The 15,626-nt window shown below is 43.6% G+C and overlaps 1 protein-coding gene across 3 annotated transcripts in view; it reads left to right on the forward strand.

Annotated features, from left to right (window-relative positions):
• The window catches only part of NF1 (neurofibromin 1), a 153,917-nt gene that overhangs the window by 51,678 nt on the left and 86,613 nt on the right, over nt 1-15,626 (forward strand). For 2 of the 3 annotated variants that reach the window (XM_033171419.1, XM_033171421.1), the window contains 6 exons: nt 1,277-1,339; nt 4,910-5,068; nt 6,075-6,172; nt 7,228-7,374; nt 8,707-8,853; nt 9,210-9,320. In XM_033171419.1, the coding sequence (XP_033027310.1) occupies nt 1,277-1,339; nt 4,910-5,068; nt 6,075-6,172; nt 7,228-7,374; nt 8,707-8,853; nt 9,210-9,320 (725 nt within the window). The remainder of the gene's footprint in view (nt 1-1,276; nt 1,340-4,909; nt 5,069-6,074; nt 6,173-7,227; nt 7,375-8,706; nt 8,854-9,209; nt 9,321-15,626) is intronic. The other variant, XM_033171420.1, reaches the window with a different exon arrangement.

The raw sequence follows: 15,626 nt of genomic DNA on the forward strand, positions 1-15,626 counted from the left end.
GCATGCATATACACCCACACTGCTTAATTTTTTTAAAAAAATATCTAAATGCTGTACGTAAATCATTGTCAATTTATGTAAATAGAAGCATTTTTTTAAAAAAAACAAAACAAAAAAACAAAAAAACGAAAGCTACATAACCAAATTACATGCAACCTGTATTTTTATATTATGTTGTAAGCTGCCCTGAGTGGCTGGGGCAACCCAGTCAGAAGGGCCAGGGTGTAAGTAATCAATTATTATTCTAGTAATGCATAGGCTTGCTGGTTCTCTTCCCCCCCCCCCCAAAAAAAACCTATGTGAATAAGAGACCAATTATCCCAGGGACCCAGACCTTCCAGACCAATTCTGTCATGAGGGACTAGTAAATACCTTGAGATACTTCACTTGCTTTCTAACAGGGCAGAGAGTTTAATCAATAACGTTTCATTTGCTTTGCCTGCTAGGCAGCAGGTGCACCATATCACAGAGCCATGTGTGGGGCAAGGATAGAATGAATTATACAGCTGCAGTTCTTGGGGTAACGGGTGACCTGGAATATCCTGCAAGCACTGCTGGATAAGGGTGTTCAGCCTATGCCCAATGCATGAGTGGATTGGGAGAAGCTGACCTGCCACAGTTGCCAGATATTTACTCAACTGAAGCAGATGCACATATTTCTTCTAATGCCTGAACTGGTCAAATAAGGTTGTTAAGATTCCCTCTGTGCCTTGCAAAAGGTTTTGTGTGGGTAACGGGGAGAAAAAAAGCACCTGCAATCCTTTGCGAGAATGGGGACCTGAATATTTTTATCTTTGGTGTCATATTCTACATGGTATACTAAAAAAAAAGTTCATATATGGGCTTGGTGTTTGTTTATTTATTTATTTATTTATTTTAAACCATTTACAAGTTCTGTTAGAATGCCGATTAAGCATCTAACTTGGGGGCTGGGAAGAATTGATTTGGACCCCCTCAAAGCATATATTCTGAACAATGCACGCAATAAAACACAACAGATTAGCAAATAAATACACTTTGAAAATTCTCAACCTAGCCAGAAATAGTAGAAATGATTGGAACCTGACATTTGCTTGCTTTCGTATTTGTGGACAAATTGTGGTCACCCACATGAAACACAAACTCCATCCAACATGAGTGTGTAAATTCATTTTCTGTTCTGTTTTTGTTACATTTGATCGTGTAATTTTGTGTACCGGTGGACATTGGGGGTTTCTTTTGTTGCTGTGTATGTGGTTGGTGCTGTGACTTGTTTGTGCTCATCTCTGTTCTGTAGGCAACTTGCCACTCTCTCCTGAATAAAGCTACCGTAAAAGAAAAAAAGGAAAACAAAAAATCAGTAAGTTTTGGAGAAGTTTTATTAGCCATTTCTTTCAAAGCACACAGAACACCCCTTTTCTTGATTTCTGTTTTTTGCTCTCTCTGTTCCAAAAGCTCTTCACTTCCAAGCCTCTACTTGACTTTCATTGTAAAAATCATTCTACTAATTCTGGCACCAAAGAGCTTTCATTTCAATTAACACTGGACTTTGAAGTCACATCTGTTGTTGTTTTTTATGAAAAAAATAAAAATAAATCTTGAATGTGCCTCTTTCAATTTCCGTTTCGGAAGGGAACCTCTGCAGCTCTGCACCATCATTCTGATGGACCTCTCTTTGTCATCACTTGCAATGCTAAATAAGAAGGGGAAAGTCAGAAAATAAGGGCAAGGCATCTGTTTGCACTGGTATTTGCAGGGACCTCCGGGGGGGGGGGGAGAAGGCATTCCTCAAGAGAAGTAGGTAGACCTTTCTGACGAGAACTGGAAGCAACACCAGTTGGTAGATTAAAATATGAGCAACAACAAGCAAGGAAGTAGATGTGGATTGCAAGATGCATGAGGCTCTTCGTGCAATTACTATATGCATGATGGGCTGAGTTAACTATATGCCCTTTGCAACCCTCTTTTTATGAAAACCACTTCCAAAACTGGCCGGGATGCGGGAAATGCCCCAATAACGTACTCTAAATATTTCAATTGTTCACCTATACCAGGTTAGGGTGGAATAAAATACGTGTACACAAATGGATTGGCCTTGCTTTCTAACTCTCCCTCCAAAGTGTGAAAGAGAAGTGAACCTGGGAACCTTAACGAAAGGTGCTGGGTGTCCTTTGTGTCGAACTTTCCAAAAGTGTTTGGTAACCAAAATGCTACTATGGGGGGCACACGGTTAGAGGGTTCAGTATTTTATCTACTTTGCTCATGTTTTTGTTTTTAACACACAAGTCTTTCCTGGTGCTTAATGACATTTGGCCATTTGCTTACCTTGCAGAGAACAAATCTCTTCAGGTAACCTTCTGTTAGAACTACTTCTTTTTTAAAATGGGTGTTGTTGACTGGTCCACAAGATGGGAGCAGATTGTTTACTTCCACTTGCTATGAGGGTGGAAGTTGAATTTGTGTTTTCCTCCATGGATGTGTTTCTTCTCTTCTAATCTTGCCCGCTGGACAATGACAGAACTTCAAAGCTCTTGCTCCAGTTGGATTTCTGTGGGTTCCCCCCCCCCTGGTGCTCCTGCCAGTCTCAAAGATGAAATGGGTGCTGGCCTACCTCTTTCACCCTGTTCTGACGTGTTCTATGGCTGCAGCCATGCACACAACTTGCTTGAAGACACCTGCCATGTCCAGACATTGTTCCCTCTGCAGCCACCCTTCTTAACCACTAATGCAAGTGCCACTCCAGGAGACTATCTATATAAAATGTTGGATTGGCAGTCCGGTATATGTGGGATTTGGGACCCAGTGGCTACCATCTGCAGGTTGCTAATATGAACAGCTTTTGGAAAAATACCCAGTTCTTAGAAACCAGTATTCATTTTAAGGATCTAGTGCCAGTTCTTTTGTCCTTCCCTTTAAAGAACAACACAGTGTTCTGAGTTAAATAAGTCATTGAAATTCCAAGTGTCCTGCGGTTGTTAATGTCTAGTGTTGTATAGCCAATTTATCTTGGCTTTGCTTATTCTACGAATTGGCCTATGTGTGTGTTCAGTAGCCTTGCTGAACCTCAGCAGTTCTGGGCCTCACCAGTGCCTCAGTGGGAGACTGGGAAACCCTCCGGTCTGGTATTCCTCCTTGAGTCCCATCATAGGAGGAAAGCGGGATACGTATGAATATGAATGTATTCGTTGTTATTATTATGCACTGGGAAATTGTGATTGCAGCTGGCTTGGCCTGCTCACCTTCCCTCTTGAGTTTGCCTAATGTCCTTGTGCTGGATGGCAGATTTGGGGTTTCACATCCAAGATCCTTTGCAAACGGGCATTGTGTGCGCACAGGCCAGCATGATTCTGAACGTCCTCACCACCTACCCCAGGAAGAGCTACCTAGAAATCAGTATTGTGAACTGTGATCCAATCTTTGGCGAGCTCCAAGAGGTTGTACTCGTTCACACTCCAGCAAATTGTGGTTTGTTAGGGTAGCCCTGTTACATCTAAACTGGGCCAGAACGTTCAAAGATTACAGGCAGAAAAGAATATGAACAATTTAATTCTGGACTTTTCCCCCCCTTTAGAGGAAATAAGCAGTGTTCTGCATGTTGCCCCCAGAGTTAATATTGCAAACACTCCCATTACTTTTTCACATGCAACATACACAGGAGTGCTTTTTGCGATTTCTTGGCAGAGACTGGTCCAGTTTACACAATATGTTAAGCCGTGGTTTAAAACAAACCATGGTTTATTGTGAATGTGCGCTGCTCTGGTGCACATGCTTTGTTCCTGGCCCCCACCTCCCAAGTGGCAACCCACAAGCAGACCTCATGATTTGTTTGCAAAGAGACAAACGGGAACCTGGGTTCAGACAGCCCAGTATACTTGTTCATCCAGTGGTGTGGCAGGAGAGGCAGAGGAGTACTGTGGGAACTTAAGAGCAATGTTAAAACAATGGTTTAATGCAGTGTTCCCCAAACTTGGGTCTCCAGCTGTTTTTGGACTACAATTTCCATCATCCCTGACCACTGTTCCAGCTAACTAGGGATGGTGGGAGTTGTAGTCCAAAAACAGCTGGAGACCCAAGTTTGGGAAACACTGGTTTAATGTGACATGTGAATCAGGAATTTAATGAATGGGCTATTTCTATTCATGATTTTAATTTATATATTATTACATTTATACACCACCATTCCGCTAAAGAGCTCAAGGTGGTATGCATGCTCCTGCCCCACTCTTTTTTATCCTCATGGCAGCCCAATGAGGTAGGTTAGGCTGAGAGGTGACTGGGCGCAGGTCACGCAGTGAGTTTCTTGGCTAAGTGGGACTTGGGGCCCTTTTCTTCCTGCTCCTAGTCAGACATTCTAACCTCTACACCTTGCTGGCTTCCCTGTTTTGTTGAGAGTTCCCTGCTGATGGGTGTATTGAAGTAAAACTTATTTTTTCTTTTTCTTTTTTTTTAGTTTGCTAAATGAGCATTTTGGTTTCATTGGTAAAGTTGTCATTCCACACCTCCAGGTTTGTGCATAAACAAGTCAGGTTCAAAGAACCTCTTGCCTTCCTTTTAAATTAGCATACTGCAAAATGGCTTTTCAGTTTTTGGCCTTGGGTTACATGGATTTGCTCATACACGGGCTTCACCACAAGATAGAGTGTGAATATGTTTTCTGGGGGGGGGGGGAATCATGCTGTAAAATTGTGCCTTTTCTGTACTATTATCAGTAACCCTTTTCTTCTTCCTTATCTTCTAATAATGATCTGACCTGTTTAACAAGAGAGGTCCAGTTTGGCACCCTATTCTGTTTATCCTGTACAGTAGCACATGTGGAAGGTTTGGCAACGAATAGGGAGCTGAAAAGACCTCTCGTTTTTCTTTTCCGTACTCATTCCGGCCCTTCATTTTAAGTTGTGTCCTTATCAAACTCCCAACTTGTGCTATTTAGGTTGTCAGCCAGCGGTTCCCTCAGAACAGCATCGGAGCCGTTGGGAGTGCCATGTTCCTGAGGTTCATCAACCCTGCCATCGTCTCGCCGTACGAGGCTGGGATATTGGATAAGAAGCCACCGCCAAGAATTGAAAGGGGCTTGAAGTTAATGTCAAAGGTAAAGAACTGCAATTCTTGCACGTGTGGGTTTTTGGGGGTCTTTGAGTGAGGTGCAGAGTGAAACAATAGGCAAATTATTGTTGTGAGGGGTTTGAAATGAACCTAAGGCACACGTGGAAAGCTTTGGCCCTCTGCTTAATTTTGTGTGGCCCTTTGCATGACTTCCAAAGCCCTCCGCAAGTTCAGACCTCTGGCGAGAGTGACGCGCCCCTCTCCAGGAAGCCTGATCCACCCGTCACTGGCTTCAGCACTGCCCGCTGCCAGTATACAGCACATTACCCTGGCAGGACTGGTATTCCATAGGAATGAAAGGTTGCTTGCCCCAGATTGAGTTTTTGTTTGTTTGTTTCGGGTGGGGGGGGGAAGCGTTAAAAAAAGTCACCCCTTCTTACAGCCTGCTAGTATAGCGTATGTTGTTCATTTATTTATGTAAAGCATTTGTGATCTGCTTTTTGAGAACCATGCTCCACAAAGTGGCCCTTTGTCCTCTGGACTAGAATCATAGAATCATAGAGTTGGAAGAGACCACAAGGGCCATCCAGTCCAACCCCCTGCCAAGCAGGAAACACCATCAAAGCATTCCTGACAGATGGCTGTCAAGCCTCCGCTTAAAGACCTCCAAAGAAGGAGACTCCACCACACTCCTTGGCAGCAAATTCCACTGCCGAACAGCTCTCACTGTCAGGAAGTTCTTCCTAATGTTTAGGTGGAATCTTCTTTCTTGTAGTTTGAATCCATTGCTCCGTGTCCGCTTCTCTGGAGCAGCAGAAAACAACCTTTCACCCTCCTCTATATGACATCCTTTTATATATTTGAACATGGCTATCATATCACCCCTTAACCTTCTCTTCTCCAGGCTAGACCAGAGCATGCCTGCAAACGTTCAGTCGTCTTGGATTAAAGCAAATCCCTTGTAACGCAGAAATAATGTTTAGAAGAGAATGCCATGGCACAGCTTGCCACAGCACGATTGGTTGCTTCACCAGTTCTTTTTATTAACCTAGGTACTGCAGAGCATTGCCAACCACGTCTTGTTTACAAAGGAGGAGCACATGCGGCCTTTTAACGACTTTGTGAAGAGCAACTTTGATGCAGCACGAAGGTAAAGTAGTTGCGATGCTTAGTTTAAAAGAGAGCTTTGCCTTTATAAGTCTGTAAAGGCCAAGTAGCGTCAGATCTGCAGGCTCTGTTACTTGGAAGGGCCAGAGGCAAATAGCATGGTCTGGAGCAAGCATGGGCTGGGTTTCCAGAGGGTGCAGTCAAACAGGCCAGAGGCTGGCAAATGGCTAAATCCAAGTATGGCAACCGTTTAGTCCCAAGGACCAGAGACAGGAGAAGTGATCCAGCATAGGCAGATCAGGCAGGCACAGACCATGCATGGAACTGGTCCACAAAGTCTTTCAGCTTTAAGGGGATTGGACTAATTCATGGAAGAGGATAGCCATAACCTCTGGGCTTACTCTTTTCAGAGGCAGTGCACCCCTGAGTACAAGATGCTGGGAAGCAGGGAGGTGGAGTGTGTGGCTCTCACCTTCTTGCCATACTCGTGGGCTTCCTGGAGGCATCTGGTTTTCCACTGGGTGAAACAGAATGCTGGGCTGGTCGGATCTTTTTGTTCTGTTCCAGCACAGCTGCTCTTTTTCTTTCTTTCTAAAAAGACATTGGGGGTGGGAAGTGTGGGGTGGTTAGCTCATAGCACGTTTGCTTTTACTCTTGTGGCAAAACAGATCTCCCAGAAATAAAAGAGGCAGAAATGTGCAGAGATCAGTGTCAGCGTTGCATACACTGTGGATTCCAAGAACACTGCTTTTGCTGTTATGCAGCTCCTGGTCATGGTGCGTGCTGTGCTGTGTTGCGCTGGACAAGGACTGGGAAAGTCTGGAAGCACCTCATGCCCTCCATTAGGTTTTCTGTCAGAGTGTATATGACTGCCAAGACATTGGTTTAACTGTAGCCACCTTATCCCTAGCAACAAGCATACTTTCCTTGGGGAAATTTAGGTGTACCTGCTGGTAATTTTAATAATTTTGCTTTGAACACAGTACTATTCAACCACAACGTGTGTGCCTTGAGAAACAAACCCAACACCCCCATTGGTTGTAGTGAGAAGCTGTGAGATCCTTGCTAAAGAGAGCAATGGCTTTCCTTTCTTTGTAGGTTTTTCCTTGACATTGCATCAGATTGTCCAGCCAGCGACACGGTCAATCACAGCCTCTCTTTCATCAGCGACGGCAACGTCCTTGCATTGCACCGGCTCCTCTGGAACAATCAGGAGAAGATTGGCCAGTACCTTTCCAGCAACAGGTAGAAGTAGCTTGACCAATGGCCAAGGACTGTTGGGTTTGTCAGAGTTGAAGGAGAAAGCGAGGAACATACTATAGGGCAGCAGTTGCCATCTTTTTGGGGCCAGTAAGCATGTCTTTAATTTTGAGAATGTGCTGGGGGGTGCTAGTCGCAAAATAGCTGCCATGGAGTGTGTGGCATAACACAACATGGCTACCATGAGGAGCTTGGCAAAGAGAGAGCCACCCCTGACCACTTTGTGTACCATGAGAAGTCAGCTATATCCTTCTAGTCCTGGTGATGTTGCTATCTAATAGCAACAGGGAGCATTACCTGGGAAAATAAACCACACCACACTCACTCTTACTTCATAGGAATCACTTAGAAGGTACCTGTTACAGGTAGGTAGCCGTGTTGGTCTGCCATAGTCAAAACAAAATAAAATAAAAAATTCCTTCCAGTAGCACCTTAGAGACCAACTAAGTTAGTTCTTGGTATGAGCTTTCGTGTGCATGCACACTTCTTCAGATACCTGGTATCTGAAGAAGTGTGCATGCACACGAAAGCTCATACCAAGAACTAACTTAGTTGGTCTCTAAGGTGCTACTGGAAGGAATTTTTTATTTTATTTTGTTTAGAAGGTACCTGTATATTTTGGCCTGTCATGTTATTTCTAGGACGGCTAGAAACTTACTTCTTTTCTTAAATGAAAGCTGCGAGTCTGGGGTACCTGCCCACGGGCATTCAGGAAAACCCCCCCAAGTGCCGAATTGGTGACCCTCTACTCTGATGACTGCTGTGGGTGATTTTGCTTTTTATTAGTATGGATGCTGAGATAGTCAGTGTTGTAAGTTCTACTCAAAGTGCACCCATTGAAATTAGTCTTGTCCTTTAATTTCAGCAGATCTGCTCTGAGCATGACTACCATTGGATACAGCTTAAAGTCTGCCTCATTATAGCATCAAGTGCTGCGGCACAGAGCAAGCCAAGCACAAATAGGATGGGTGGAGCATGGGTTGTAGGAGGAATTGCATTGATAATCGGGAACAGAAATCTGAACATGGGGTGGGACTCGTCTGTTTACACACTTCATTAAACCTTGGAGAGTGGGAGGAGGGTTGGCATTGGAAGCCAGTGATGCCTGCCGAAAGCAACCTGGGTTCCGTAGTGTATTTTGTCTGCGTAAGCAGCGCAGGGTATTTTTCCACATTAAATGTTTGTCTGATTTCCTTATTAATGCATGCAGGATGATGCATGTTGTACTGAAATGGAAGAGAAGGAAAAATTAAAAAACACCGGTTGTTACAAATGTTGTTGTTGGGTTTTGTTCATAACATGCAGTTGTCTCTCTAGGGACCACAAAGCTGTTGGAAGACGACCGTTTGACAAGATGGCGACTTTGCTGGCATACCTTGGTCCTCCTGAGCACAAGCCAGTGGCAGACACGCAGTGGTCCAGTATCAATCTCACCAGTTCCAAGTTTGAAGAATTTATGACTAGGTAGTGGATCTGTGAATATCTGTTGTTAGCAGTAGCTTTTAGCGTTAATCTGTTGCCACGGGACCCATGCACACACAATGCTGTCCATGGTGCTTTTCCCATTTTGAATGCTTGTGGTTCTTTCCCCACACGTTCTCCCATACTCCTAGATTCCAGGATTATTACTATTTTAGATTTTGCTTGCAAGTTCTGCCATGCCTCAGGAGTATTTTTGTGAAAGTTCCAACATGTGATTCAAGGGTTTTGAATAAGCCTGAAAAAGATGGCAGTCGGCTTTTGGTCATGGGGGTGGGGGGTGGGTGTAGACACACAAGCATAATTTGAAGTTTTCGTTGTGCTTATGTTTGCCTCCTTAGGCACCAGGTGCATGAAAAGGAGGAGTTCAAGGCCCTGAAAACACTAAATATTTTCTACCAAGCTGGGACATCCAAGGCTGGCAACCCTGTTTTCTACTACATTGCTCGCCGGTAAGACCACTTCTCTTTGTTCCTTATATTAAGAATTGTGAAGTCTATATGAAGGAGCAAACTCGTTCCTTTTCTTGCTTCCCAAGCAACAGCAATGCCTCTGTCATTTCAAATGTTTTTGTTGTGTTCTGAACACATTAGCAAAGTGAGTTTTATTTGTGTGTGCAAAGTACGCCACCAGTGTTTCTCGTGCTGGTTCACTTTTTAAGAGGAGCAAGGATTTTTGCCATCTTCGAGCTGCTCCTTTGCTCAGGCAAGTGCTCTGTGGCCACTGGGCTTCCTTGCAGGCTTCTCAGAGTTGCGAAAAGCTCCATGGCCTCCATAGATGGGCCCTATCTGCACAACTCTTGTGTGCACATTGGATTGCGTTTCAGTATTTTATGTGGAAGCCTGCATGCACTCAAGAGAGCAAATGTATTGCTGTTGTGGAGTTCTGTGGGTTTTCTTTTTTTAAATAGGTTTTCTCAACAGATGCAAAAACAAACCTGAATCTTTACCACCCTGAACCTTGGCTAATAACTTTTGCCATTGTTTTGTGTGCGAGTGCCTGTATGGCAGAGATTGTCTGCACTATGCACACGTCGCTGTGCCTGTTTTGGACTACCTGTTCAATATAAATATCCACGCTTGAGCTAAATGAGGCTTGTGCAGCAAAGGGTATCCTTGACAAAACAGTTTGCTATCATCAGAAGTGTAAAGTTGAGGAGCTTGAGAAGTGGAGTCCTGGTGCGATGAGCAAGCGAAGCAAATGTGAAAAATAATAATGCTGGATGCTGTGCGGTTTGCATGTGCCCCACAAGCTGCCTGCTGGGCAGGACTGGCCCAAGACATTTTGCTCCCCGAGACAAAGCAGCAATTCCACGCCCACCAAACCCCGCCCTGCCAAGTCAAGGTGTGTAGTACCCAAGGCCAGTGAAGTTATTGGGGCACTTGGAAGTAAATCAGTTGCTGCCTGTCAGTGTAGACTGCTGCTTTGGAAGAAGGCGTTTTTATATGTTCATGTGCAGCGAGGATGTTCATTGCATATGCCATGCATCAAGGGGACTGGAAGGATACAAGGCGATGGCTCTTTCGACGTGGGAGGGAAATTTGGGTTGAATTGAGGTGTGAACCCACACCTGCACATTGTTATGCTGTAGCCATAGGTACGTTTCCTTCTGACTCTCTTCTTTCAAGTGGCCTCCCATTGGAGTTAATTTTTGCTTCTTTTTCTACTCCGTTTCGTGTTTACTGCGGTCTACGTGCCACACGTCAGTAAGCATAAAAACACCATTGTTTTCAAACAACTACCGCCATTGTTAGCTATGACGCCAGCTTAATCCTTTGTCCTTAAAATGGCCATGCACTTGGTTCATAAAATTACTGACAAATAGTAAGCAGAGTTTGACTCTACAGGCATCACTAAGGCATGCTGGGTGCTTGTGTGTGACGATATATTATTTTTGTGTTCTGGTTGTGGGGGAACATTGTGCTTGAAATTTGTGACAAGTGCAGGATGACAAGTGCAGGATGGAGGGGGAATTTTAAATAAACTTTACCACAAACAGTCTTATCTGGCTGAACCATAGCCATTATGGCCGGATCATTAAAAATACACACCACTTCAAACAACCGATCTCCTTTATTGGCATAGAGAAAGTGCATCATATACGTGGATCAGAACACGACACAGTGAACAAAACAGTAGGAGATATTTTAGGATAAAACTGTCCAGACATTGTGAGGTATGAAAACGGCTCTTGGGACCTACGGTAACGTAATTTCATGGCATCACTCAAAAATCTTGCCACATTCTCCACAACAGCATTCCTACAATTGTTTGGCAGATAAGACACCCTGGAAGAGTCAGTGTGATAAACCCCCTCCTTTAATAAGGGGGCCAAATTCTTTTCATATATTTTTACATAAAATGGGCAAGAAAATAAAACGTGTGTCATGGATTTGACCTGTTTTGTGCCACAAGGGCAGAATCTTTCAGATACAGGGATTTTTTGAAAATCTACCTTGCAAAACTGCAGATGGTAAGACGTTAAAATCTTGTGAGGGAAAGAGCTCTGCATAGGTGGGGATCACAAAGGTGATGTAAATATGGGGTGTCCTGGCCAAATGAGGGTGGAGCCTACAAACCACTTGTGCCCAGATCTCTTAACCAAGTTGCGAATGCCTTGTAACTGTTAGCAGAGTTGAACCCCTGTATAGAAATTGTGATTTTCATGGCACAGAGTATGTGTGGGGAGAGGCAAGAGCTTATGCTTTGCATGCAGAAGACCCCCAGCCTCAGTTTCTGGCATCTCTAGGCAAAAGGATCAGGTGATGGGGAAAGTCCTTTCTACCCGAGATCTTGGATAGCTGCTGCCATTCAGAGTAGACAGTAGTGGATCGGATTTGTTCTAAGCCAGCTTCCGACGTTTCCCATGTGTCATTCAGGTAGATGAATGGCCAGAATTGCACTGGCTCTGGGCAAAGCAACTGCTTGGGAAGTGTGAACTGCCAGCCGTGTGACGGCTGGTGACCACTGGAACTGGTAGGGCCGAGGACGGGGAGCCCAAAGCCAATCAACTCATTTTAGTTTCACCATCCATCCTCTGCCTTGCTGAGTTCTACTGGGACAACACTGAGACCAAGCAGGAGGAAACTGGCAGGTAGTGTCACCCCCTGGACTGGTTGCAAGTAGAAAGACAGGCATGTGCGGGGCTGGCCGAGGGCAGACTGAGGTCGATGGGGCAGTACGCCATCTGCCTCCACTGCCCCAACCGCTTCAGTGACTTGCAAAATTGGGGTTAGTAGGCCTGCCTTTCTGGATTTAGCATGCTGCTGACTTTCCTGATGTTGTACATGTATACCACAGTGCAAGTAGAGGCTTATTTCCTTGAAAAATGATTCTTGCGAGAGACACATGTACCGTAATGACATTATTTATTGAGATCTCCAAACATTTATGACTAATTGAATTTTTCAATTGAATACAAGGTGTGAAACTTTGCTTCTAGGTCTGTTCATCAGCTCTTTCCCCCCTGGAATTGTCCACCCATCTTCCCTTATTTCCTTAAGGTTTTAAAATGTTGTATCGCACTCCGTAGTTCAGTTGCCATGCCACCAGCTTCCATTTTTCATATTGCTGCATAACGTCTCTCTTCAACACAGAAACTTCCTTGTATGCATTGAACTTAAGAATTTTTTCCATCATTGACAACCAGCTTAGCTTGCATTAGAAGTGCTGCGATTCATGTGTGTCTTGAGCAACGAAAGGACTCACATATCTCTTTGAGAAATGTAGCACCACAAAGGGGAGGGGGTTGCAAAATTAATTGAAACGTTTACACTTGGTAAGTGTGGATTTGCTAGCAGAATGCGTGCTCTCCAGAAAACACACCAGGACTCACAGAATTGGATTGGATTAAATTTTCCTGAATTTGACATACAAGTTTAAGTGATTAACGGGATAACCTAACGCTTACATTAGCAAAGAAAGACTAGTCACAAGGATGAAGCAGTTGAAGAGAAGTGGCATTGCCGTCACAGGGATCCTGCTGTTGAAGGAAGCAGAACTGGTGGGCGACACCTTTAAGGCGGTGGTCATTTTATGGAGTGTGCTGGTTTCCACTGTGGTGTTTTGAGCAGTCGTAGTAATGTTTGATGCGGAAACCAAGTCAGGTTTGCACAAAACTACAACCACCAGGGCAGGCCAGAGCCATTTCAACAGCCTCTTCATTCTGCATTTTCAACAGTGAACATTAGTTAACAATTCACACATTTCCAGAAGACTTGGCTTTTGTCATGAGGATGGTGAGGATTTGGCTACATAGGAATCCACACGCTGAGAGGGTTCACTCTTGGTGTGTGTGTGTGTTTGCACATAAAAATGTTTCCATACAAGTGGGCCAAATGTAGTGGGGGAAATGACTCGGAATTTAGGTCACAAAACCACCATTTCTGGACCTCAACGAGAGAATTAAAGCATGGCCAATCCCAAACACTAAAATGAACAGAATCAAGAAAGAATGGCTTGTGTCCAGTAATAGTCTTACTCAAAGTAGACCCATTGGAAGTAATGAAAATGACTCACTTGGTCCCACTGGTTTCAGTGAGTCTACTCTGAGTAAAAATCAGAACCCCTTGTTTGTATATTTTTGGAAAACCCATGAGGTTTTGAAATTTATTATTTTATTAAAATATTGGTATTCTGCCTTGGAGTCAAATATTCCAGAGGTGATTCAGGCTGCCTTGTACCTGAGCATTTCTATATTTAATTAGTTATAAAAAAATATTTACATCTGTTAGTCAGCTCTTAAAAGCACCCCGAGGCATGTTTGTCAAGTTAGAATTGTACAATACAAAACTAAACATGGAGACTATTAAAATGGAGCCAAAAAACCCGAATCCCTTTTGGGGACAAGAAATCGAGAGGTAAAAGGGCTTATTTTATTGCCAACCCGAAAGACTGAATGGACAGGACTCTCTTGGGCAGGAGTTCAGAGCCAGGGAGCCACAGGCCAAGATTACAACACTTAAAATTATTTCACACATGTGATCTTGTGTTAATCCTGTAAGGGAGGGTCAGTATCATTGTCCGGGGGGGGGGGGAGGCTGAGGCTGAGGCTGAAGCAAGTTTGACTTGCCTGTGGTCACTTTGTGGAATTAACGGCAGAAAAGGGATTCATATGGGAGGGGCGGGGTGGGGGAGCTTTCCAAGTCATAGCTCATTCTCTCTTCTTTGCCAGAAATGAGGATTTGTGCATTGTTCTGAAGCCCAGCTTATGATTATAGGCTTAACGGTGCAATCCTATACATGTCTATTCAGAAATAAGCCCCAGTGACTTGAATGGGTCTTGCTGCCAGGTTAATGTGTGTAGGAATGCAGCCCAGGATTTTGACCTTAGAACCAAATTCTACATCAGCTGCAGTTAAAAAAACAGCCAATTAAAAAAAAAAAAACATTCCAAGGGCAGAACTGAACAAAAATACATCAGTTCCAAGTCTGTCTCTCTGCCTGAAGCTGGATGCTCAACAGGCTTTAGGTTTCCTTTTTTTACACCATCATGATTTGGTTTATTTGTCGTTAGGGAAGGAGGCTTGATATTCTCAAGACCGAGGGACAGTGACAGTAACAGATTGCAAAGGGAGATGGGGACTGCTATGGAGAGGATCTGAGAACTTTACAGAGAGGGAGTCGCCTCCAGTAATTACTGAAAGCCCCAGCCCTTCATTGCTTAACACTTAACAATCCAAACTTGGGACAGGTACTACCTTCCTACATTTTCCAGTGGTGATTCTAAATCCCTTGCATCATCTGTACTGTTCTGGAATCAGCCTCCCATGGCAGGCACCCTCTGCCAACAAACTCATTGTTTGATTTCACTCCTTCTTCTCATTAATCATTAGGGCTAGGGACATTAACCACAAGGGGTAGGGATGTGGGTTTTTTCAATTTTCCAAGTTTAAATTTTGTTCTTTTTACTTCCTGACTTCTTCTTTTTTATTTTAAACATGCATTTTATTTTTCTGTTTCTGCCGTAAGAGGTTTAACCTCAAAGGCAGGATTTAAATGTATTTATTTTATTTATTTAACACAGGTAGTTAGTATTCTGCAAGAGCTAAATAGTTCTATGCTACATGTCATATTTTATAGCAGGCTCTGTGATTCAAATCTTAGCAGGTTACTTGAGCCATAACTGCTTCAAGATCACATAAGAATTGTTTTAGGAACAAATTTGCAGGTTGGATTACTAGTTTTCTTCCAGTGTGCACACACATTTCAAGATAAAAATAGCTCCCCTTAGTTTGACGCATCAGCATATCAGGCAGTTAGGGGCGGTTAATCACCCTTTTAAAATTTGTAATTAATTTTACGATTTGTTCCGTACCTGTTCCGAGTTTCAGACGCTTATGATGAGAGTAAAATACAGAAGCCTCCGAGGAGTTCCCTTGCATGCAGCTGGTAGATGTGTCAGCTCATTTCTGCCATTTAAATATAATTTCAGGATGATTATGCAATTACAAGCCTCATAATGATTGGCTCCTGTGGCTTGCAAATATCACTTTTTTCCCAAGGCAACAGATGCAAACATGAAACACTTTCCACCCAGCAATTTGATGGAGGAAGTAAGAGGAGTTAGAAATCATGGTGTGGGCTTCTCCCCCCAGCTTTATGCTTTTTTTTCAAAGGAGAGAGCAGGAAAGAGAATATTGTATATCTGAATAAAGGTCCGCCAGACAGCACACAGCGCAGGGGTAATTCTTTCTAAGATTGTCGGGATTCCTGGTCTCCTTAAAAAAAAAAAAGAGTAGCTTTATGGTATACAGAAA

The sequence above is a fragment of the Lacerta agilis genome, chromosome 15, assembly GCF_009819535.1.
Source record: "Lacerta agilis isolate rLacAgi1 chromosome 15, rLacAgi1.pri, whole genome shotgun sequence".
Lineage (NCBI taxonomy): Eukaryota > Metazoa > Chordata > Lepidosauria > Squamata > Lacertidae > Lacerta > Lacerta agilis.